A 26,655-nucleotide genomic window follows, 5' to 3' on the forward strand; every position below is an offset into this window, starting at 1 on the left:
GTCATACACAAAGTAGATGTCCTAGCCGACTTGCTAAAACTATAGTTTGTTAACAAGAAATGTGTGTAGTGGTTGAAAAACAAGTTTTAATGGCTCCAACCTAAGTGTATGTAAACTTCCGACTTCAACTGTAGATATGATACAACTATAGCCCACCCTCTCCAACCCCAGCATTGGAAGTCTTGGCAAGCACTTAGAGACGCGTTAATTACCGCCGCTGGAAAATCCGCTCTGAGCTGAATTACGTTTTCATTAATTAGAGAAACCCGGCCTCCCTCTGATCATGTCCACAGGGTCAAACTCACCAATCCTCCAATCACACACTCTCATATCATATAGGAGAGACAGGAGAAGAGGGGATAGAGCAATTAAGTCATGTAAAATGTATAAATCATCTGGGCGCCTGGCAAGCTAATATTTCTGACAGGCAATGAGAGGTTTCTGCTGCCATGTAATATGCACAGTGCGTGCAAGTGATTAGTCATTCTTGGGGCAAGGCTGGGTGTAATAGAGTTCTAATAGAGTGTGTGCAGTGGAGGAGAGGATAGGGAGTGAGTGGGGAAACCTGATGCTTGAGCAGGGTCCATAATGTAGATATATATTGACTTCAATAAACACTCAATTTTTTGGTGTGTTCAAGTAATATTTTTGTTTGTTAGAACCCTTTACATTGCACATAGTATTTAAAAAAATGTATTTTATACTGTACAATATATGCAACAAAATAGCCTAACCTGCAAGACATTGACCACATTACTTCATGTGGTAATACTGTGTGTATTAAGAAAAAAAACAATCATTTTAAGAAAGTTGCACCCGAACTAACCCAAATTCAGACTGTGAAACCACAGGCACATCAGACATGTTTTTAATGGAAATACTACATTTAATTTGCAAGCACTTTAATGTCAAACACTGTTAATGTCAAACACTGACTCCAATGAGTTTCCAAACCATTGACAGTTTTGACATAATAATAATTAGATGGGTGCTTACATTTGTCCTATTTCACACATGTACAAGTGTGTATTATACATACGTGTGAATTTGAAATCAATTTTTTGCATAACCCACTCACCCTGAGACACCCTCGGAGAGTGGGGTCACAGCCAGAGATCAGCCATTTTTTATGGTGACCCTGGAGCAATTAGGGTTAAGTGCCTTGCTCAAGGGCACATAGACAGATTTTTCACCTAGTCGTCTCAGGGATTCAAACCAGCAACCTTTTTGGTTACTGGCCCAATGCTCTTAACCGCTAGGCTACGTGCCGCCCATACATAGTAGCAGTATACAACTGGAAAATAAATAGTATTGCAAAAAAAGTATTGCAGTTAGGCATGTATCATTTTTTAAAACATCTTACCCAGAGCGACTTACAGTTAGTGAGTGCATACATTTTTCATACTGGCCCCCCGTGGGAATCGAACCCACAACCCTGGCGTTGCAAGCGCCATGCTCTTCCAACTGAGCTACACGGGAGTATCGAGGTATTTACAGCATGGCTTCTGCCTCCAAAGACTTGTCTGCTTTCTCTTCCTTGGTGATTTGTGCCTATCAACATGGAGGTATCTCTGTGTAAGCAGGTTCTGTCAAGGAGCTGCAGCCTGTGCACTTTATCTCCCTGACGAAACACAAAAGCATGTTGTCGTAGGGTTACAACAAAGCTCCACATTTCCGGTGTGTGGCATGTGTTAAAAATATTGTGCCGTAAGGACACATCAGTTCTCCCTTGAGATAATAGGACCACCAAGATACTGTATTAGAATGCAGTGGCACTTTAATGTATATAGACCATCCCCTTACTTTATAATTGAGCTGTAGTGTCCACTATGCGACCTCCACAGTTTAATCCAATGTGATGTAGAATAAATGTATACAGGTTGAATGTATGGATGAGTGACAGCTTTAAAAGCACTTTTATCCAACCTCTTTATACTCGACAGGAGCTGCCAAATGTGACTGATAGTGTGGTAAATATAGCTGGACAAAAAGCAGCCCACTCCACAACTCACTGTTAACCGAGCAGAGAGCATGCCCCATAAACGAACAGTATGCCCTTGGTACAGGTAATATTTAGTACATGTTGGTCTGACCTCTCAAAGGCTGTGTCTTGCCTTGGTAAAACTCACACACCAATTTTAAACATCTGAAGAAGAAAATATTCAGTTGTGTATTGAACGACTAAGAGAGTTTCCAGTTTCTCTTTGTCAAAATGAGAGAATGACTTGACCGTTACAAGACTATTTTCCATATCATGACCCTCTTATATTACATCCCACGAATTGAGTCAACCATATAGCCAGCTTCTGTCCATCTTGATAGTCTGTCCATCGTTTGCAGGCCTACATTCCATTGTTAAATTGCCCCCAAGTGAACCACTCCCCCAGCACAATCAGTCCAGTAGTGCAGGGGGGTGGGGCCAGGGCAAGGCTACAAGTGGTGGTTCTTGGAGAGGTATGCAATGAGCGCTACAGCCAGGCCCACATATATGCCTGTCCCGATGGTGATTGACAGCACAGCCAGGAAGAGGGCACGTCTGGAGCTGGAGCTGGCCAAGTGGAAGTCCCCCTTAAACACCGCCTTGTTCGTCTGAGGGAGGGAGAGGGAGAGAGGGAGAGAGGGAGAGAGAGAGAGAGAGAGAGAGAGAGGGAGAGAGGGAGAGGGAGAGGGAGAGAGGGAGAGAGGGAGAGAGAGAGAGAGAGAGAGTTACTCAATTAATAGGAGGAAATTAAACAGTAGATTGGCCCATTTCCAGTGAGATGTCTGGGGGGGATCTTGTGGGGGCTCTCAGCAAAACATGGCAACAAACAGAGGATAATAATGAAATCACCTGTGACTCAACCCTCCAATAGGGCCTGTAGCCTTTTGAAGTGCACAAGATGTTATCAAGATTCAAGAGGGATATTCTGATTAATATATTTCTGTCTCAACAACCTAGAGGAATTCCGTATTATGTCATCTACACGGTATATACCTTCCCTGACACACTTCTCTGTGAACTATTAGCCCCTATTACCTTTTGAGGATCCTTCTGATGTATTATGTAAACGGTAGGGGGGAGTTGGATTGTTAGCAAGCAGACCTTGTTCTTTTATCTTCAGCATTATGGGTGGCCATCAAAAGGCTGCCTCCAGACAGGCCCTCTCTAACATTGTTAATTGTGCACGTTTGAACTCCAAGACATTTATTAATGAACCAGTCCTCATTTAAAGATTCCAGACGAAGTTCATCACGAGGTGGGTAGGGGCTGAAAGTTGATTACCCCACTGGTGCTTGGCCCAAGGTTTCAAAGAACTGTCCTGTGGGTCAATGGAGGGTGAGGACAGGAGATGAGGGGATTGTGATGTTTTTATCTTGTTATTTTCTATGTTCAGACAGGTGCATAACATGGACTCATTTTTAATGTGCAGTGAACACAATGTAACAGCGAAATAACTAAGGGCTCTATTCCATCTGTAAAGCATTACAGATTCTGCGATATAAATATACAAGTAATTTCCAATTGAGCCAACATACGGAGTGTTTACCGTGAATGCAGTCTCCGCTAAAGCAGAAACATTGCCTTTAAATTTCAATCACGCTGTAAAGCTGAACTTCTGCGATGTGGATCGAATAGAGCCCTAAATAAAATGTTTATAAGAACTGACACAACAACTACTTTCTCTGCCGCTGTTGTCTATCAAATGTTTTGTTTCTTCTCAAATACCTTTCCAATTTAACAGCACTAAGAATTAGCCAAATTATATAATACTGAGTGGAGATATTAGATTAATTTCTAAATCTAAATCTTTCTTTTTTGGGGGGGGGATCTACAACCATTATGAAGCTTGCAATATCTTTGTTCATATTCAGTGCAGTACAACCCTCCTCTGCTGCTGCAGGAAAATAGTGAGTCAGAGGAAGTGAAATGGTTCCTTGGAAGTTGTGGGAACGTACGTTTTTGGTTTCCCAAAAACAACGAAGCCATAAGTGTCCTGACAGTTTTAGTATGATTCCCTGAAAGTTTTCCAGGGAGGTTTTATTAACATTCTGAGAACGGAAATTAAATAACATTCTGAGAACACTGCTAGCTTAGTTTGGGTTAACTGTTTTGAACTCCAAGCACAGATAGGACACATGGAAATAAATTTGCTTAGACATTAAACATGCAAACATTTTGTGGCACAGCGTCAGTGAGATTCGAACCTATGATCTTCTGTTCTCTAGCCTTAGAATTAGTTCACTGCACCAACAGGATGGAGCTATGTTTTTTAAAAACTCATACAAAGCTGTTCATTTTAGTCTATTCAAACAGACCGAATTTCAAAAGGAAACAAGCACTTATTAAGATCAGGTGTGGCACATTAGTGGGCGAAGCCAACACACCTGAACACAGAGTATAGAGTTTTCTTGATGCTGAAAACGGAATGTATATGTTTTTAAAACAACATTCTTAGAACGTTCTCTGAATATTACTATTCTTGTGGTTTTTATGGAAAGTTTTCTTAACATTCTCTGTACTATTTGAGAACATGAATTTCAATAGAACCATAAGGAAACGTTACTGAAGTACTGAAATTCCCACAGAAGAACGTTGTTTCTTAATGTTCTCTGAAGTATTTGAGAACATTCCCAATGTTAAACCAGTTGGAGAACGTTCCTAGAACATTACCAATATTTTATCAAATGTAACCACGTTTGAACTTTTAGGAAACGTTCTGTTAAAGTAATGAAATACCAAGAAAGTAATGCTATTTTGTCAAGTTCCTTAAATGTGCTGAGAATGTTCCAAAGCCAAGCAACTATCCTGCACCATTCCCAGAATGTTGTGGGAAGGTTGTATGCAAAATAACCATAGGACAACCACACTCTCACCAAGCTCTAAGAAACATATGGTTCTCAGAACGTTATGTGCTAGCTGGAATGTCATTCGGTGCAACAGGTCCATCCTTGTCATGACTCAAGACAATTTCATTTTCACACAAGACAGTGCCAAAGAACAGAGGTGTTGGAATCATTGACATATGGTTCAATCTTACCAGTGTATGAAGAGACCATAACCAATGATGTTCAATCACAGGTAGGGATATAACACCTCTGTATTAGGATCTGTGTAACTTTTGTGATCGTTCATAAAAGCCAGGCTTTTTATTCTCAACAAAACCAGGTTTCTTTTCTTGCACCATCATATAAACTAACTAATACCCAATAGGCTAACTGAACATGCATCTTCTCTCATACAGTTCTCTTTTCAACGCCAAACACACCACTGGTGTGCATGGCTAAAGAGCCAAGGCAGCAGCTACTCTTTCTGGGGTCCAGACAAATTTAGGCAGTTACAATATTGATATACAAAAGTATGTGGACACCCCTTCAAATTAGTAGATTCGGCTATTTCAGCCACACCCGTTGCTGACTGGTGTATAAAATCGAGCACACAGCCATGCAATCTCCATAGACAAACATTGGCAGTATAATGGCCTTACTGAAGAGCTCAGTGACTTTCAACGTGGCACCGTCATAGGATGCCACCTTTCCAACAAGTCAGTTCGTCAAATTTCTGTCCTGCTAGAGCTGCCCCGGTCAACTGTAAGTGCTGTTATTGGAGCAACAACGGCTCAGCCGCAAGGGAGTAGACCACAAAAGCTCACAAATGGGACTGCCGAGTGCTGAAGCGTGTAAAAATCGTCTGTCCTTGGTTGCACCACTCACTACCGAGTTCCAAACTGCCTCTGGAAGCAACGTCAGCACAAGAACTGTTCGTCGGAGCGTGATGTAATTGGTTTCCAATAGCCGAGCAACTGCACACAAGCCTAAGATCACCATTCGCAATGCTAAGAGTCGGCTGGAGTGGTGTAAAGCTCGCTGCCATTGGACTCTGGAGCAGTGTAAACGCGGGAAGGGTGGGGAGAGCGTGTGTATGTATCCCACATCTGTTGATTAGGGGTAATGTGTTAGGGACAGTATAGCATGAATCACAATAATTGTTTCCCAAAATAATAATTGCTTGCCAAAAAATGTAATTTTTGTAATGCCAGTCCTGGTTATAGGTAACAATCCTTCGTATGAAGTGCCTACATTATTACGCATATTATTCATTAATTGTGGAAATAATTTAAGATATGCAAGATTTTTTTATATATATATTTTTTTTTTAAATAACAGTATACAATACAATCGTGGTGAGGGCATTGGAAATGCTTTTGGCTGTTAATCTGCTTCTGTTCTGTAGCTGCCACTGTCTGCTCTTTTTAAAGGATGGATCCCAATCTCTCAAAGGCCCTAGGATCCGGGTGGACAGGGGTGGTCTGCCAGTCACCGGGACGACAACCCAACTTGGGATGGGGGGAGGTTTTAGTGGGTGGAATAGTGGAGAACAATTGTAGGTTTACTCAGTAGCAGTGCAAATATCATGGTACAGCTATATGGACACAATCATCATGGTACTTTTTAATGGTAAGTTTACAAACATATATTATGATAAATATAATTGAAACTTGTATCTCATTATGGTAAATGGTGAAATAAGTATAGCCAGTTATAATTGTAATGGCTTAGCAGATAATAAGAAAACATGCTCAGTATTTACCTGGCTAAAAGAGAAGGAATATAATATATATTGTTTACAGGAAACTCATTCAATAATTTAAGTTGTGTGGACAAAGCTGGGGGGGGGGGAATATACATCTCCCGTGGTGTGTTGGGTCATTGTCCTGTTGAAAAATAAATGATAGTCCCACTAAGCCCAAACCAGATGGGATGGCGTATCGCTGCAGAATGCTGTGGTAGCCATGCTGGTTAGGTGTGCCTTGAATTCTAAATAAATCACAGACAGTGTCACCAGCAAAGCACCCCCACACCATAACACCTCCTCCTCCATGCTTTACGGTGGGAACTACACATGCAGAGATCATCCGTTCACCCACACCGCGTCTCACAAAGACACGGCGGTTGGAACCAAAAATCTCAAATTTGGACTCCAGGCCAAAGGACACATTTCCACCAGTCTAATGTCCATTGCTCATGTTTCTTGGCCCAAGCAAGTATTTTCTTCTTATTGGTGTCCTTTAATAGTGGTTTCTTCGCAGCAATTCGACCACGAAGGCCTGATTCACGCAGTCTCCTCTGAACAGTTGATGTTGAGATGTTTCTGTTACTTGAACTCTGTGAAGCATGTATTTGGGCTGCAATTTCTGAGGCTGGTAACTCTAATGAACTTGTCCTCTGCAGCAGAGGTAACTCTGGGTCTTCCATTCCTTTGGCGGTCCTCATGAGAGCCAGTTTCATCATAGCACTTCATGGTTTCTGCGACTGCACTTGAAGAAACTTTCAAAGTTCTTGACATTTTCCGTATTGACTGACCTTCATGTCTTAAATTAATGATGGACTGTCATTTCGCTTTGCTTATTTGAGCTGTTCTTGCCATAATATGGACTTGGTCTCTTACCAAATAGGGCTATCTTCCGTATACCCCTCCTACCTTGTCACAACACAACTGATTGGCTCAAACGCATTAAGGAGGAAAGAAATTCCACAAATTAACTTTTAAGAAGGCACTGTTAATTGAAATGCATTCTGTTAATTGAAATGCATTCCAGGTGACTACCTCATGAAGCTGGTTGAGAGAATGCCAAGTGTGCAAAGCTGTCATCAAGGCAAAGGGTGGATATTTGAAGAATCTAAAATATAAACTATATTTTGATTTGTTTAACACTTTTTTGGTTACTACATGATTCCATATGTGTTATTTCATAGTTTTGATGTCTTCACTATTATTCTACAATGTAGAAAATAGTAATAATAAAGACCTCATGGCTTGGTTTTTGCTCTGACATGCACTGTCAACTGTGGGACCTTATATAGACAGGTGTGTGCCATTCCAAATCATGTCCATCAATTGAATTTACTACAGGTGGACTCCAATCAAGTTGTAGAAACATCTTAAGGATGATCAATGGAAACAGGATGCACCTGAGCTCAATTTCTCATAGTAAAGGGTCTGAATACTTATGTAAATACGTTTTTTTGCAAAAAAATCTAAAAACCTGTTTTTGCTTTGTCATTATGGGGTATTGTGTGGAGGCTGTAACGTAACAAAATATGGAAAAAGTCAAGGGGTCTGAATACTTTCCGAATGCACTGTACATTTTGCAAATCTTCAGCCATTCCTGAACCTGTTTTGAATCTGGCACCGTTTTGTGTATCAGTTCACAAACCATTACATTTACATTTACGTCATTTAGCAGACACTCTTATCCAGAGCGACTTACAAATTGGTGCATTCACCTTATGATAGCTAGTGGGACAACCACTTTACAATTAATGTTTTCTTTATTTTTAATTTTTAATTTATTTATTTATTTTTATTAACCATGTGCCATGGAATCTGTACATCGAAAATCTCTTCCCAATTATTTTGCTATCTGTATGGCACAGCTGTCAATTGGTCCTTAAATGACATGTGGTCCTTAAATGAAACTGGTATACTTTTTTATTTATCACAATTCTCTAACTAATTTTGGTCTTTAATGCAGGGCTGACAGACAAGTTCCTTACTTTCTCCCCTTCCACTTGCCTCCCATTTTTGCGGGAAATGCTGCAATTTGTCACGACCGTCTTCAAAAGGAGCAGACCAAAGCGCAGCGCGTTGAGTGAACATGACTTTATTAGAGTAAAGACACGAACGACAAAAACAATAAACAAAGACGGCTAGTGAAGTCCACAGTTACAAATACTGAATACGGAGCAAAAACCCACAAAACCAAGGTGAAACCACACAGTTTAAATATGGCTCCCAATCAGAGATAACGAGCCGACAGCTGTCACTCGTTACCTCCGATTGGGAGTCACATGAATACAAACAAGGAAGACAACCACCTAGACACCCCAACCAAACAGCACACAACAAAACGAACACACCCTATACCCAACCTAACCCACACAACACCCAACAATACAAACACACCCTGGTTCATAAACAACGTCCCGGAACCAGAGCGTGACAGTACCCCCCCCTAAAGGTGCGAACCCCGGGCGCACCAACATAAAGTCTAGGGGAGGGTCTGGGTGGGCGTCTGTCCACGGTGGCGGCTCTGGCCCCGGTCGTGATCCCCACCCCACCACAGTCACAAACTGCTTAAGTAGCCTCCTCCCACTGACCACCCTCCAAACTAACCCACCTGGATAAAGGGGCAGCTCCGGACGAAGAGGCAGCACCGGACTAAGGGACAGCACCGGACTAAGGGGCAGCACCGGACTAAGGGGCAGCACCGGACTAAGGGGCAGCACCGGGCTAAGGGACAGCACCTGACTAAGGGGCAGCACCGGACTAAGGGGCAGCACCGGGCTAAGGGACAGTACCTGACTAAGGGGCAGCACCGGACTGAGGGGCAGATCCTGGCTGGCTGGCTCTGGCGGATCCTGGCTGGACGGCTCTGGCGGATCCTGGCTGGACGGCTCTGGCGGATCCTGGCTGGCGGAAGGCTCTGGCTGATCCTGTCTGGCGGAAGGCTCTGGCTGATCCTGTCTGGCGGAAGGCTCTGGCTGATCCTGTCTGGCGGAAGGCTCTGGCGGATCCTGGCTGGCGGAAGGCTCTGGCTGATCCTGTCTGGCGGAAGGCTCTGGCTGATCCTGTCTGGCGGAAGGCTCTGGCTGATCCTGTCTGGCGGAAGGCTCTGGCTGATCCTGTCTGGCGGAAGGCTCTGGCTGATCCTGTCTGGCGGAAGGCTCTGGCTGATCCTGTCTGGCGGAAGGCTCTGGCTGATCCTGTCTGGCGGAAGGCTCTGGCTGATCCTGTCTGGCGGAAGGCTCTGGCTGATCCTGTCTGGCGGAAGGCTCTGGCTGCTCCTGTCTGGCGGAAGGCTCTGGCTGATCCTGTCTGGCGGAAGGCTCTGGCTGCTCCTGTCTGGCGGAGAGCTCTAGCGGCTCCGGTCTGGCGGACGGCTCTGAAGGCTCATGGCAGACGGGCGGCTTTGCAGGCTCAGTACAGACGGGCAGTTCCTGCGGCGCTTGGCAGACGGACAGTTCAGACGGCGTTGGGCAGACGGGCAGTTCAGGCGCCGTTGGGCAGACGGGCAGTTCAGACGGCGTTGGGCAGACGGACAGTTCAGGCCCCGTTGGGCAGACGGCAGACTCTGGCCGTCTGAGGCGCATCGTAGGCCTGGTGCGTGGTGCCGGAACAGGAGGTACCGGGCTGAGGACACGCATCTCAGGGCTAGTGCGGGAAGCAACAACAGGACGCACAGGACTCTGGGGACACACAGGAGGCTTGGTGCGTGGTGTATGCACTGGTGGTAAAGGGCTGGAGACACGCACCATCGAGCCAGTGCGTGGAGGAGACACAGGGCTCTGAAGACGCACAGGAAACCTGGTGCGTGGTGTAGGTACTGGTGGTACTGGGCTGGAGCGAGGAGGTGGCGCCGGAAATACCGGACCGTGCAGGCGTACTGGCTCCCTTGAGCACTGAGCCTGCCCAACCTTACCTGGGTTGATGCTCCCCGTCGCCCGACCAGTACGGGGAGGTGGAATAACCCGCACCGGCCTATGTGGGCGAACCGGGAACACCATGCGTAAGGCTGGTGCCATGTACGCCGGCCCGAGGAGACGCACTGGTGACCAGCTGCGTGGGACCGGCTTCATGACATCCGGCTCAACACTCAATCTGGCCCGGCCGATACGTGGAGCTGGACTGTACCGAACCGGGCTATGCCTGCGTACAGGAGACACCATGCGCTCAACTGCGTAACACGGTGTCTGCCCGTACTCTCGCTCTCCACGGTCAGTCCAGGGAGTAGGCGCAGGTCTCCTACCTGACTTCGCCACACTCCCTCTTAGCCCCCCCCCAAGAAATTCTTGGGTAGTACCCACAGGCTTCCAGTCTTGCCTCCGTGCTGCCTCCTCATATCGCCGCCTCTCGGCTTTAGCTGCCTCCAGCTCTTCACGAGGACGGCGATATTCTCCCGGTTGTGCCCAAGGCCCCTTACCATCCAGAATCTCCTCCCATGTCCATGAATCCTTTATGGGTGGATATAAATCCTGTGTAGGTGGATCCTGTTGCCGCTTGACACGCCGCTTGGTCCTTTTAAGGTGGGTTTTTCTGTCACGACCGTCTTCAAAAGGAGCAGACCAAAGCGCAGCGCGTTGAGTGAACATGACTTTATTAGAGTAAAGACACGAACGACAAAAACAATAAACAAAGACGGCTAGTGAAGTCCACAGTTACAAATACTGAATACGGAGCAAAAACCCACAAAAACCAAGGTGAAACCACACAGTTTAAATATGGCTCCCAATCAGAGATAACGAGCCGACAGCTGTCACTCGTTACCTCCGATTGGGAGTCACATGAATACAAACAAGGAAGACAACCACCTAGACACCCCAACCAAACAGCACACAACAAAACGAACACACCCTATACCCAACCTAACCCACACAACACCCAACAATACAAACACACCCTGGTTCATAAACAACGTCCCGGAACCAGAGCGTGACACAATTAGTTGGTTGTAATTTTGGATACAGCAGACATTTTCATATATTTTTAGCTGCATGTCCACCAGTCCTATTTATGATATAATTTACAAATATGATTCTGTTTTCTCCCAAAATTATGTAAAAAAAAAAAAAAATCAATTAGTATATTTGAGTTTAACCATAACACTTTTTGTAATATTTGTTCTGTCTTTTCTGGTGGATTAAACTGAAATTGCAACCAACTTTCTATGGCTTGTTTTAAAAATAGCGATATTTTGGAGATTATTTCATTTTCAAATAACCGAATGCGAGAGGTTGTAATCTGAATAAAGGGAAAAAGGCCATTCTTGAACACGGGGTGAGCCATTCTTACTAATCTGCTAGAGAACCAGTTCGGATTTAAGTATCGCTTTTGTATGACTGAAGCCTTTAAATGAGAGGTCTATTGCTTTAATATTTAATTATTTCTGCCCTCTGAATTCATATTCATTATATAAATAGGCCAGTTTAATTTAGTCTGGCTTGCCATTCCAAATAAAATGGAATATTTTTTGCTCATATAATTGAAAAGACATGTCGTTAGGTGTAGGCAGGGCCATAAGCAAATAGGTAAACTGGGATATGACTAAAGAGTTAATCAGGGTGATTTTTCCACAAATACACAGGTATTTTCCTTTCAATGGAAGCAAAATCGTATCTATTGTTGTTAACTTTCTATTAAAATGTATTGTAGTGAGATTATTCATTTTTTTCGGGATATGAATACCGAGTATGTCCACTTCATTGGTAAACTACACAGTAATGTAAAAGTTCTATTTTTTAGTGATCCAATACGTAATATGGTGCACTTATCATAATTTGGTTGTAATCCAGAAAGTTTAGAAAAATGATCTAGATCCTCTATGAGGCTATGGAGGGATCCACATTGTGGATTTAAAAGAAAACATGAATCATCAGCGTACAAAGCCACCTCTGTTTTTATGCCCTGGATTTCTAGCCACTTTATATTATTGTTGGATCTGATTTTAATAGCTAACATTTCAATAGCCATAATAAATAGATATGCCGATAGTGGACAACCTTGTTTTACTCCTCTTGACAGTTTAATACTTTCTGAAAAGTAGCCATTATTTACTATTTTACACCTAGGTTTACTATACATAACTTCAACCCATTGACCAAGAGATTCTCCAAAATTGAAATATTCCAGACATTTATACAGTGAGGGAAAAATTATTTCATCCCCTGCTGATTTTGTACGTTTGCCCACTGACAAAGAAATTATCAGCCTATAATTTTAATGGTAGGTTTATTTGAACAGTGAGAGACAGAATAACAACAAGAAAATCCAGAAAAACGCATGTCAAAAATGTTATAAATTGATTTGCATTTTAATGAGGGAAATAAGTATTTGACCCCCTCTCAATCAGAAAGATCTGGCTCCCAGGTGTCTTTTATACAGGTAACGAGCTGAGATTAGGAGCACACTCTTAAAGGGTTCGGCAGGAACTGTCCTGCAGGGATACCAATCTCAACCTGGACCAACTGGTGGAGATGTCCATCAGGCTGGATAACCTGTTGAAGACTCGCGGACGTTCTGATCAGGGCCCATTCATTCCATCCCCCAGCACCTCCGACTCTACCCCCATGGAGCTCGGAGGTGCTGCGCTTAGGGAGACCAGGAGAGGGGCCGTCCCCTGCACCAACTGTGGCCGCAGAGGACACACTGCGGGTCAGTGCTGGGGAGGGTCCCCAGGGAGTCGAGGCGGTAAGCAGAGCACTGGTCGACCATCTCAGGTGAGTAAGAACCCGACTCACCCAGAGCTCCCTGTTGGTCAGTTGTGTATAGAGGTTGTTTTTCCTGAGTTTTCTCCTCATTCCCAGCATAAGGCGCTAGTAGATTTAGGCGCAGCTGGGAATTTTATTGATCGTAAATATTCACATAGTTTAGGGATTCCTACTGTTCGTGTTGATGTGCCCTTCCCTGTCCACGCATTAGATAGTCGCCCGCTAGGGTCAGGCCTAATCAGGGAGGTTACCGCACCACTCTTAATGAGGACGCAGGGGGGTCATGAGGAGAGGATTAGTCTCTATCTGATTGATTCTCCTGCGTATCCTGTGGTGTTGGGACTTCCCTGGTTAACCACTCATGACCCCACTATTTCCTGGCAACAGAGGGCTCTCAAGGGATGGTCCAGTCAGTGCTCAGGGAGGTGTGTAGGGGTTTCCTTGGGGGCTACTACGGTGGAGAGTCCAAACCAGGTCTCCACAGTGCACATTCCTTCCGGGTATGCCGATTTGGCTCTCGCCTTCAGTAAAAAGAGGGAGACTAAATTACCACCCCATCGTCCGGGGGATTGTGCGATAAATCTCCAGGTAGGCGCTGCACTTCCCCGGAGTCACGTGTATCCTCTGTCACAGGCGGAGAAGGCGGCTATGGAAACATATGTCTCCGAATCTCTGAGACAGGGATACATTCGGCCTTCCACTTCACCGGTTTCCTCAAGTTTCTTTTTCGTGAAGAAGAAGGATGGTGGGTTACGCCCGTGCATTGATTACATTGGGCTTAATCAGATCACTGTCAAGTACAGCTATCCCTTACCTCTGATAGCTTGTATGACGGAATCACTGCACGGGGCGCGCTTCTTCACGAAATTGGATCTCAGGACCGCGTACAATCTGGTGCGTATTCGGGAGGGAGGTGAGTGGAAGACGGCATTCAGCACCACCTCAGGACACTATGAGTACCTTGTCATGCCATACGGGTTGATGAATGCTCCATCAGTCTTCCAAGCCTTTGTCGATGAGATTTTCAGGGATCTGCACGGACAGGGTGTAGTGGTGTATATTGATGACATTCTCATATACTCCGCTACACTGGCCGAGCATGTGTCCCTGGTGCGTAAAGTACTTGGACGACTGTTGAAGCATGACCTGTATGCCAAGGTGGAGAAATGCCTGTTCTTTCAGGAGTCCATCTCCTTCCTAGGGTACCACATGTCCGCGTCTGGGATGAGGATGGAGAGTGACCGCATTTCGGCCGTGCGTAATTGGCCGACTCCAACCACGGTGAAGGAGGTGCAGCAATTTTTGGGGTTTGCCAATTACTACCGGAGGTTTATCTGGGGCTTTGGTCAGGTAGCGGCTCCCATTACCTCGTTGCTGAAGGGGGGACCAGTGCGTCTGCGGTGGTCAACTGAGGCGGACAGGGCGTTCAATCATCTGAAGAACCTGTTTACCTCGGCTCCAGTGCTGGCTCATCCGGATCCCTCCTTGGCTTTCACGGTTGAGGTGGACGCATCGGAGGCTGGGATAGGTGCTGTACTTTCCCAGCGCTCGGGCACATCACCCAAGCCCCGCCCCTGTGCGTTCTTTTCGAAGAAGCTCAGTCCGGTGGAGCGCAACTATGATGTGGGGGACCGGGAGCTGTTGGCTGTGGTCCAAGCCCTGAAAGCGTGGAGACATTGGCTTGAGGGGGCTAACCACCCTTTTCTAATTTTGACTGACCACCGCAATCTGGAGTACATCCGGGCGGCGAAGAGATCAATGTTTCTCACCCGTTTTTGTATCACCCTTTCGTACAGGCCAGGTTCCCAGAACGCTAAGGCAGATGATCTGTCCCGACTGTATGACACGGAGGAGGGTACCGTGGAGCCCACTCCCATACTTCCGGCGTCGTGTCTGGTGGCACCGGTGGTGTGGGAGGTGGACGCGGACATCGAGCGGGCGTTGCGTAACTACCCCACTCCTCCCCAGTGTCCAGAGGGTTGTGTGTACGTCCCGCTGGAGGTCCGTGATCGTTTGATCTATTGGGCTCACACGTCACCCTCCTCTGGTCATCCTGGCATCGGTCGGACAGTGCATTGTCTTAGTGGGAAGTACTGGTGGCCCACCTTAGCTAAGGACGTGAGGGTTTATGTTTCCTCCTGCTCGGTGTGCGCCCAGTGTAAGGCTCCTAGACACATGCCCAGAGGGAAATTGCAACCCCTACCCGTTCCACAACGACCGTGGTCCCACCTATCGGTGGATTTCGTGACGGATCTTCCCCCCTCACAAGGAAACACCACGATCCTGGTCGTTGTGGATTGGTTTTCTAAGTCCTGCTGCCTCATTCCTCTGCCCGGTCTCCCTACGGCCCTACAGACTGCTGAGGCCCTATTTACACACATCTTCCGGCACTATGGGATACCTGAGGATATAGTGTCTGATCGGGGTTCCCAGTTCACCTCGAGGGTTTGGAGGGCGTTCATGGAACGTCTGGGAGTCTCGGTCAGCCTGACCCCAGGGTTTCACCCCGAAAGTGACGGGCAGGTGGAGAGAGTCAACCAGGAGGTGGGTAGGTTTCTGAGGTCGTATTGCCAGGACCGGCGAGGGGAGTGGTCGGTTTTCCTCCCCTGGGCAGAGATGGCCCAAAACTCACTCCGCCACTCCTCCACTAACCTTACTCCATTCCAGTGTGTATTAGGTTATCAGCCGGTTCTGGCACCTTGGCATCAGAGCCAGATCGAGGCACCTGCGGTGGATGAATGGTTTCGGCGCTCACAGGAGACCCGGAACGCTGCCCATGTGGCTCCGGTGTATGCACTGGGGGACCGGGTCTGGCTCTCGACCCGAAACCTGCCCCTTCGCCTGCCCTGCCGGAAGCTGGGTCGGCGGTTTGTGGGGCCATTCAAAGTCCTGAGGAGATTGAACGAGGAGGTTCCTCCGCCCCCACTGGACATCGAGGGAGCACCGGCGTACTCGGTCCGTGCCATCTTAGATTCGAGGCGTCGGGTGGGAGGCCTGCAGTATCTCGTGGAGTGGGAGGGGTACGTTCCGGAGGAGCGGTGCAGGGTCCCTAGGAGGGACATCCTCGATCCCTCCATGTTGAGGGATTTCCACCGTAGTCATCCGACTCGCCCCGCACCGCGTCCTCCTGGCCGTCCCCGAGGCCGGTGTCGACTGTCACGGATTCTGCCGAGGCTGCCCCTCCTCCTTGCTCGGGCAGGCTTCGGCGTTCGTCGTCACCGGAATAATAGCTGCTGCCGATCTATGTTCATTGTTTCTATGTTGCACCTGTTGTCTATTGTTACACACCTGTTGCCCATTATTGTGATCACTCCTTCCCTATTTAACCCAGTGGCTCCCATGTGTTTTGTGCGTGGTTGTTTTTCGTTTCGTGTGTCGTTGGTGAGCGGGTTAGTTCCTCCCTGCGTGGAGGTATTCTGTATTGTTATCTTTACTTATTTCAGTAAAGTACGTTTCTTAGAGTTCTGTGTCCTGCGCCTGACTTTGATCCACCGCATTACACTGACACTCGTGACTCTCTTTCAAAATATTGTTTGGCGAATCATGGGTGACTCCATCATTTGTAACAAGTTTCAGTAAATTATTTGTGGTAGCATGTTGAAGATTTAAAAAAGAATTTGGTGCATTTTCCCCCATATTCCATCCAGTTCGCTTAATTTTTTATAATATATTACACTTGATCTTTCTTGAATAAGTTCCTCCAGATATTTTTGTTTTTCCTCTAACTTATTATGTGCCTCTATGGTACAGTTTTTATTGCTATCTATCTCTACTGTTAGTCCCTCTATTTCCTTTGTTAATATGAACTCTTTTGACATAAATTGCTTTTGTTTTAAAGATGAGTATTGAATTGCATGGCCTCTAAAAGGCACATTTAAAAGTGTCCCATACAATAAGGGGATCTGCTGTACCTTTGTCATGTTGGAAAAAGTCAGTTATAAATTGTTCTGGCCTGGTTAAAAACAAGTTGTCATCCAATAGGCTTTGATAAAATTTCCAATATCCTCGCCCACATGGAAATTCTGTAAGAGTAATGTATATGCCAATTATTTGATGGTCCAACCGCATTCTGTCCCCTATCAACACTTTTTGAAAACGCCAAGGGGGATGAATACTTTTGCAAGGCACTGTATATCCCATATCTGCACAAAATTGAAGACTCTCTGTCACAACTTCTGCTCGCAGACACACATGGGCTCCATTTTCCTTGTTCACTCACTTAACTCACTACACTTTTCCAATCACAAAAACACACACCCCATCTTCCATCACAACAACACTCCCCCTACATATACTTTTGCGTTCCAGTTCCTTATATTTTAATAATTGTCCTTTCTTCTAATGCTGTCTTTTATCTATTTATAAATACTATATATAGAAAGTTGAATACTAATTATTTTACAACATTCCCTATCTTGAATGATACAGTGCATTCGGGAAGTATTCAGACCCCTTGACTTTTTCCACATTTTGTTACGTTACAGCCTTATTCTAAAATGGATTTTTAAAATAATATCCTCAATCTACACACAATACCCCATCATGACAAAGTCAAAACAGGATTTTAGAAAATATTCCACATTTATTCCAAATTAAAAACAGAAATACCTTATTTACATAAGTATCAGACCCTTTGCTATGAGACTAAAAATTGAGCTCAGGTGCATCCTGTTTCCATTGATCATCCTTGAGATGTTTCTACAACTTGATTGGAGTCCACCTGTGGTAAATTCAATTGATTGGGCATGATTTGGAAAGGCTCACACCTGTCTATATAACGTCCCACAGTTGACAGTGCATGTCAGAGCAAAAACCAAGCCATGAGGTCGAAGGAATTGTCGGTAGAGCTCCGATACAGGATTGTGTCGAGGCACCGATCTGGGGAAGGGAACCAAAAAATGTCTGCAACATTGAAGGTCCCCAAGAACACAGTGGGCTACATCATTCTTAAATGGAAGAAGTTTGGAACCACCAAGACTCTTCCTAGAGCTGGCCGCCCGGCCAAACTGACCAATCAGGGGAGAAGGGCCTTGGTCAGGGAGGTTACCAAGAACCCGATGGTCACTCTGACAGAGCTCCAGAGTTCCTCTGTGGAGATGTGAGAACCTTCCAGAAGGAAAACCATCTCTGCAGCACTCCACCAATCAGGCCTTTATGATAGAGCACAAACATTTCTAAAAAACTGTTGTTGCTTTGTCATTATGGGGTATTGTGTGTATATTTATGAGGGGAAAAAAACAATTTAATCAATTTTAGAATAAGGCTGTAACGTACAAAATGTAGAAAAAAGTCAAAGGGTCTGAATACTTTCCGAATGTAGTTTATTTCTTTATCAATTGTTGTATTTTATTGTTTATTACAATCCCTACCATGGATAGTATTGGGTGTTCCATTATTCGACTCCTCTATGGGAACTTTGTATTATTTAGAATAGCCATGGAGTACTCTTGGTGTCTCAGAACAGTTGGTTATCAATGTACAGTTTATCGACTACGAGAGCTACACGTTTCCCTTTTAGTCTATTCACTTGAAGAGTGGGTACAGAACTTTGCGCTGTTCTGTAATTTTCTTCGGGAACTGATCATTCATGCGCCTGAAGGGAAGGGAAATCTTAACGCTACAGCATACAATGACATTCTAGACAATTCTGTGCTCCCAACTTTGTAGCAACAATTTGGGGAAGGCCCTTTCCTGTTTCAGCATGACAATGCCCTTGTGCACAAAGCGAAGTCCATACAGAAATGGTTTGTCGAGATCAGTGTGGAAGAACTTGACTGGCCTGCACAGAGCCCTGACCTCAACCCCATCAAACACCTTTGGGATGAATTGGAACGCCGACTGTGAGCCAGGCCTAATCGTCCAACATCAGTGCCCGACCTCACTAATGCTCTTGTGGCTGAATGGAAGCAAGTCCCTGCAGCAGTGTTCCAACATCTAGTGGAAAGCCTTCCCAGAAGAGTGGAGGCTGTTATAGCAGCAAATTGTGGACCAACTCCATATTAATGCCCATGATTTTGGAATGAGATGTCCATAAACTTTTGGTCATGTAGTGTATATAGAATTAAAAACATTACATTTCACAACAAATCGTGTGTGTGTGTGTACATGTGTGTGTCTGTGCCTGTGTGTGTGTCTCTTCACAGTCCCCGCTGTTCCATAAGGTGTATTTTTATAGTTTTATTTAAAATCTGATTTTACTGCTTGCATGAGTTACTTGATGTGGAATAGAGTTCCATGTAGTCAAGGTTCTATGTAGTACAGTGTGCGTCCCATAGTCTGTTCTGGACTTGAGAAGAGACCTCTGGTGGCATGTATTGTGGGGTATGCATGGGTGTCTGAGCTGTGTACCAGTAGTTTAAACAGACAGCACGGTGCATTCAACATGTTAAAACTTCTCACAAATACAAGTAGTGATGAAGTCAATCTCTCCTCTACTTTGAGCCAGGAGAGATTGACGTGCATATTATTAATGTTAGCTCTCCATGTACATTTAAGGGCCAGCTGTGCTGACTGTTCTGGGCCAATTGTAATTTTCCTAAGTCCCTCTTTGTGGCACCTCACCACACGACTGGACAGCAGTCCAGGTGCGACAAAACTAGGGCCTATAGGACCTGCCTTGTTGATAGTGCTGTTAAGAATGCAGAGCAACACTTTATTATAGACAGACTTCTCCCCATCCTAGCTACTGCTGTATCAATATGTTTTGACCATGACAGTTTACAATCCAGGGTTACTCCAAGCAGTTTAGTCTCCTCAACTTGCTCAATTTCCACATTATTCATGACAACATTTTGTTGAGGTTTAGGGTGTAATGACTGATTTGTCCCAAATACAATGCTTTTAGTTTTTGAATTATTTAGGACAAACGTATTTCTTGCCACCCATTCTGAAACTGACTGCAGCTCTTTGTTAAGTGTTGCAGTGATTTCACTTGCTGTGGTAGCTGACATGTATAGCCTGCATACATAGACACACAGGCTTTACTCAGAGCCAGTGGTAGGTCATTAGTAAAGATTTTTAAAAGTATGGGGTCTAGACAGCTGCTCTGGGGAATGCCTGACTCTACCTGGATTATGTTGTAGAGGCTTCTATTAAAGAACACCCTCTTTGTTCTGTTAAACAGGTAATTCTCGATCCACAATATAACCGGGGATGTGCCCTAACACATACGTTTTTCCAGCAGCAGATTATGATCGATAATGTCAAAAACTGCACTGAAGTCTAACAAAACGGCTCCCACAGTCTTTTTATTATCAATTTCTCTCAGCCAATCATCAGTCATTTGTGTAAGTGCCATCCATGTTGAATGCGCTTCCCTATAAGCGTGCTGAAAATCTGTTGTTAATTTGTTTACTGTGAAATAGCATTGTATCTGGTCAAACACTATTTTTTCCAAAATATTATTAAGGGTTGGTAACAGGCAGATTGGTCGGCTGTTTGGGCCTGTAAAGGGTGCTTTGCTATTATTGGGTATAATAATTACATAAGGCTCCTCCACACACTTTCCCCCATGGCCCTGCAATACAAACTCAATTCAAAAGGATGTATGTAATGCTTTCTGTCAGGACATATATTTCAGTCCTTGAGCCCAGGCAGCATGGGAGCAAGTTGTTTTCTCCTGTTCTGTGATCCATTAATATTACTGACATATAGCTACCTCAGCCATGTCCAGGCCTGAGGAACAGAGAATGTGGTTTAGCCACACGCATTGTCTGGATTCACAAACTGCAGCCTTAGTTATAAGCTTTCGTGAAAGTACAGTATGTTCAAAAACATGAGTCACCACGGTTAAAATGTGCTTGAATCATTGAGGACATTACCTAATTACTCACTATATCAACAAGACTAACCCTAGCTCTTGTGAACTTAATGATACTCCAAACTGTAATAGGTTTTATAGAAGATTCACTCTCTTGTCCACATCACTGAATGACAAATTTACTAAAGAGGCACTTACAAGAGAGACCATGAAGAAGACTAATAACATTCGACCTAATAATCCCTTCATTTTCTGATCGACTAAAAAGCCTCCTACTTCATGGAATTAAACATTGGTAATATGAGCTCAAACCTAGTACTCATTAGAGATAAGGAGATATACAAAACGAGGTAATCGTCTTTAAAAAAGGAAGCATGATGATTTCTCCAATTAGTCAAAAAACATTGTTCTTGGAAGCAAACGATCAAGATATTTTAAACAATTATTTTCTGCTTTTGCTGCTGCTTTGCATTGAGAGGTCAAATATACTCTCTAACATAATAGATAACATTTACAGTGTCTGGCCGGACAATCCACCCCTTACAACACACACACAAACCCACACACATTCTCTGTCCAATTGTCCAACTCCAAACAATGCTACCATGTCCAAAGGCTGATTGTCATCCCCTGAGTGGGGATCCCTGATCCATGGTTCATCTGGGCTTGATGGTATTATTTCATATAAAGAGATCAAACTCCCACCCACTGCCCCCACCATCCTCCAAAATATAAGCCTCCACAGAGACCTTAAAGATTTTTTACATTTTATGTCATTTTTAGCAGACGCTCTTATCCAGAGTGAGTGCATACATTTTTTATTTATTTTTAAGATCAATAGCAGACCTGAGCAGAGTAACTGCAGGCTATGTTGCAGATTTGCTGAAATGCAAAACGAATAATTTAGCGTGCATCGAGCTGACATATGTGGGTCTTGGCCCCAGTATCAGGTAGCATTCGGCCCCAGTGACATCTAAAATCGGATGCTTTTTTGATTACTCTAGTCTCTGTGTTTGATGTAACACACATTTACCCAGGGGGGAGGGGAAGCTGGGCATAGACACAAACAATGACCTTCACTATCTTCATCACATAGTGAGGACACATGCACAGTATAACCATTCAGAGAGCTATGTGAAGGTAATAGCCTTTGTTAACATGACAATGAACCATAATTGATCTGTGTTGTTATGTCTATGATGTTACATACAGTATTTGAAACAAAAGACGAGTAATTTCTGCATGCTTAGAAAGGTCAGCAGGACATGGTTGTTTTGGCTGCAGCCAGCAGAATTGTAATGGGGACAATGAAACATTCAGGTGGGCCTGAAAATTACTGTTTATGAATGTACAGTATGAGAGACATCTCTATAGAATGGCTTTGATGTTGTTGTTTAAAGGATAAGACAATGAGATCAAGATTCCTCGGTAACTCTCAGGAGCCCTTCAAATATACAGACTGTTTCAGATGACTGGGAATGGCCGGCAGGGATGTAGCTCAGTTGGTAGAGCATGGCATTTGCAACGCCAGGGTTGTGGGTTCGATTCCAGTATAAAAAATAAAAATGTATGCACTCACTAACTGTAAGTCGCTCTGGATAAGAGCGTCTGCTAAATGACTAAAATGTAAATGTAATGACTGACAAATGCAGCAAAATGAGCCACAGTGCTCCCAGTCTGTCTCATTATTCTAACTATCATCTGTTTGAACTAGAGGATAATAATATAATATTATGCCATTTAGCAGACGCTTTTATCCAAAGTGACTTACAGTCATGTGTGCATCAATTTTTACGTATGGGTGGTCCCGGGGATCGAACCCACTACCCTGGCGTTACAAGCGCCATGCTCTACCAATTGAGCTACAGAGGACCACATAGGGTGTTGTTGAGTCTTGGGCAAATCTTACAGACACAGTCCCATTTTCCACCCAGCCCTCCCTGCATTTAATGAGCATACTAAGTATGCAAATACGATTAACAACCCTATTGTTCTGCGCAGGCGAGAAACAGTTCTTTGTAATTACTGGTTCAATTCAAGTCAGCATAATTAATTAAAATCCAATCAAAGCAAAAACGAATTAACCACGAAGAAACTGCAGTTCCTCAGATGCAGTAAGGAGAAAGAGAAAGAGAGAAACCGCAATATTAATTTTGCGACTGAGGATGAAAAACGTTTTTTTTACAAACACATTACACAATTATCTTCTAACATGGGGATCTGAAGGTGTTTCCTGAAAAGAATCTTTCACATTTCAAAAACAGACTTAAATACAGTAATCCTACACTATTATCCACAGGGACATAAATGTACTGTATACATTACATGAAAGTATAGAGAAGTAGGTCATTGTGTATACATCTGTGATGGAAATAAGAGGAAAGAGAATAAAAGCCCATCCGTGGTATACAGTAAATACAACATCTGTGCTTTGTGGAGTATGTCCATCATCGCCCAGGGAATGTATTCGTTCCCAGCTTATTCCATTCAAGGCCCACTCTCACACTCTATCTAGCCAAAATATTATATAAAAAGCTTACTCCATTTGTATGGAGCATGCTCTAAAAGCAGTGAATCAGATTATGCACACTGGTTTAGCAAAAACAGATTGTTGCAGTTTGGTATCGGAACAGTGAGAGACCTCCTCTCTAGGGAGTCGGGACCTATTCAATGTTTGTCCATGTGATTGTATGGAGCTTAATTAAAATAAGATCTACAGTAATAATGTCTCACCGTGAGAAAAAACAAGGGAATTATTCAACTGCACATAATGTGCTTTTCCATGACACCATTAGAGAATAACAATGACTTGGTATGCTCAGGAAAGTAGATAAATAACAATTCCAATATAATAATCAAAACCAATGACTCAAAACAGAAAATCCGCCAATAACAGAAGAAATGTTTGAGTGGTACAGGTAATAGTAAAATACTATTCCTGTTTATTTATGTGTCTGTGGCTTTGACAGTGGTAATCCTGAAGAGAAGCACGATACCCGTTTCAACCAAAACTAAATTAGGTGTTACTTATTCTTATACAGCAGCTAAATGACCAGTCAGGATGTTTCATTTCCAGCAGATCTCATTCTGGTCTCTTGTGTTTAGGCCGTTCAATCTGAATTTGGCCAGTGCGCCCCCAGCTTAATGAATTTGTGAGCCGGTAAATGGGCACATGCATAAAGATGAAGCTGTCCATTTAACCACAGCGACTGAAGTGGGTTATGTGATAATAGTCGTGGACACACATGTTGTTTGCTCTTGCTGGGTAGAAAGAGGGAACACCATGCACCAGTTTGGTATTGTCGATGCACAGTTGAAATATATCACCGACAGCTGTTGATTAAAACTGTCTGGGTCCAACCATGCAATGGGTCACTAGAATGATGGTGAGTGCCTAGAGACGGATCCTCATGAAAATAACAATTTCATTAGTAAGCCAGAGTTATATATTGCCCTAGAGAAAGTAAATAAACACATTATGGCTTATTCAAACCAGGGTAATAACCTCAAAGCAAAGCACTTTAAATGTTGAAAGAGTTATACATGTCCATTTACACAGCAGTATTTCTCTGTGGAACAATGGAGCATGCAGATCAGATTTTATGCTCTGTGTAATGGCATTTAGTTAGGCTGGTCACAGAGTTGTTTGTGCTTTAGCATGGTTTCATTGGCTTGACAAAAAAAGTCAGAAGAGTTGGCTAATGCACAAACAGTTTTGGCAACTAGGCAGGCCCTTCAGGCAGTAGAAGGTGGCAATTACAATAAAAAATGGTCTCAGCCGGACATTTTAACAACAGAGATAAATGGACAGATTGGCCCCTGTTCACCACCAGGTTTCCCTTGGGTTGGTGCGTATCTAGAGGAGAGATCAACCCTTGCTTGAATATGTATTTTACAATCTACTCTCTTTGATAGTTCCCCCTAAGCCCTAGAACAGATGGGAAATAGTGTGGTGGTGGTTGCAATATGCATGATCAACGGAGCTCTTCCACTCTACCAGATGAGTCAGAGGGACATTGTCATCATCAACTGTTTCACTGGTGGTGTCATAATAATGAAAGTGGAAAGAAAGCGTACCAAAACACGCTCCAGCCCAGCTTGATCGAAAAAAGGGAATCAGGCGCTCGACTGACGGACTTGAAAATCCCAGGACACTTCAACGGGTGATTATTCAGGAAAAGAAAGAAAAATGGCCACTCTGTGTCTGCACTGATCTGGGTATAGATTGTTTGTTTTGTTAATGTCCGTTCAATACATTGTTTTGTTAATGTCCGTTCAATGTCCGATTTAATTCATTTTAAAATTATGTTAAATATCTGCCTTTGATATAGCCTATTTTTTATTCCATTCTCAGACCTTTCTTGTTATTATTCCTGTTGCTCTTTAAGAATATTGGTTGTATATTCCTATTCATCCTCCAGTTTTATAGAGTCAGATATTCCGTTTTAATAGACTTTTTAATATTAATTACATAGTCTTATTATGGGTTGCATGTATGGAAATGTATTTGGACTGTATTCAGACCCATTGTCTTTTTCCACATTTTGTTAAGTTACAGCCTTATTCTAAAATGGATTTTTTTTCAAAAATCCTTAGCAATCTACACACAATACCCAATAATGACAAAGCGAAAACAGGTTTTTAGAAATTGTTACACATTTATTTAAAATAAAAAACAGAAATACCATATTTACATAATTATTCAGACCCTTTGCTATGAGACTCGAAATTGAGCTCAGGTGCATCCTGTTTCCATTGATAATCCTTGAGATGTTTCTACAACTTGATTGGAGTCCACCTGTGGTAAATTCAATTGATTGGGCATGATTTGGAAAGGCACACAACTGTCTATATAAGGTCCCACAGTTAACAGTGGCCTCCATCATTCTTAAATGGAATTAGTTTGGAACCACCAAGACTCTTCCTAGAGCTGGCCGCCCGGCCAAACTGAGCAATCGGGGGAGAAGGGCCTTGCTCAGGGAGGTGACCAAGAACCTGATGGTCACTCTGACAGAGCTCTAGAGTTCCTCTGTGGAGATCAGGCCTTTATGGTAGAGTGACCAGACGGAAGCCACTCCTCAGTAAAAGGCTGGGAGACTAGTCAGGATCGAGCCAAAGATGAACGGAGCAAAGTACAGAGAGATCCTTGATGAAAACCTGCTCCAGAGCGCTCAGGACCTCAGACTGGGGCGAAGGTTCACCTTCCAACAGGACAACGACCCTAAGCACACAGCCAAGACAACGCAGGAGTTGCTTTGGGACAAGTCTCTGAATGTCCTTGATTGGCCCATGAACCCGATCGAACATCTCTGGAGAGAGCTGAAAATAGCTGTGCAGCAACGCTCCCCATCCAACCTGACAGAGCTTGAGAGGATCTGCAGAGAAGAATGGGAGAATGGGAAAAACTCAAATAAACCTACCATAAAAATTATAGACTGATCATTTCTTTGTCAGTGGGCAAACGTACAAAATCAGCAGGGGATCAAATACTTTTTTCCCTCACTGTACCTAGCTATTCGCTGCACATCCCAACACTGTTATTTGCATATCTTAGTTCTGTTTCCTCTGACCTTTTATATGGGGGGGTGCAACTCAATATTAGGAAGGTGTTCTTAATGTTTTGTACACTCAGTTGTTAAGTTCTAAATAAA

The 26,655-nt window shown here is 43.9% G+C and overlaps 1 protein-coding gene across 1 annotated transcript in view; it reads right to left on the bottom strand.

The window, feature by feature from the left end:
• Window positions 1–628: 628 nt before the first annotated feature.
• The window catches only part of LOC311114017 (synapse differentiation-inducing gene protein 1-like), a 43,850-nt gene continuing 17,823 nt past the window's right edge, over window positions 629–26,655 (bottom strand). Inside the window, exon 4 of the mRNA XM_084157145.1 lies at window positions 629–2,589. Coding sequence (XP_084013271.1) covers window positions 2,431–2,589 — 159 coding nt within the window. The 3' untranslated portion in view covers window positions 629–2,430. The remainder of the gene's footprint in view (window positions 2,590–26,655) is intronic.

The sequence above is a fragment of the Coregonus lavaretus genome (genome assembly GCF_964263955.1).
Source record: "Coregonus lavaretus genome assembly, chromosome: 1".
Classification (NCBI taxonomy): Eukaryota; Metazoa; Chordata; class Actinopteri; order Salmoniformes; family Salmonidae; genus Coregonus; species Coregonus lavaretus.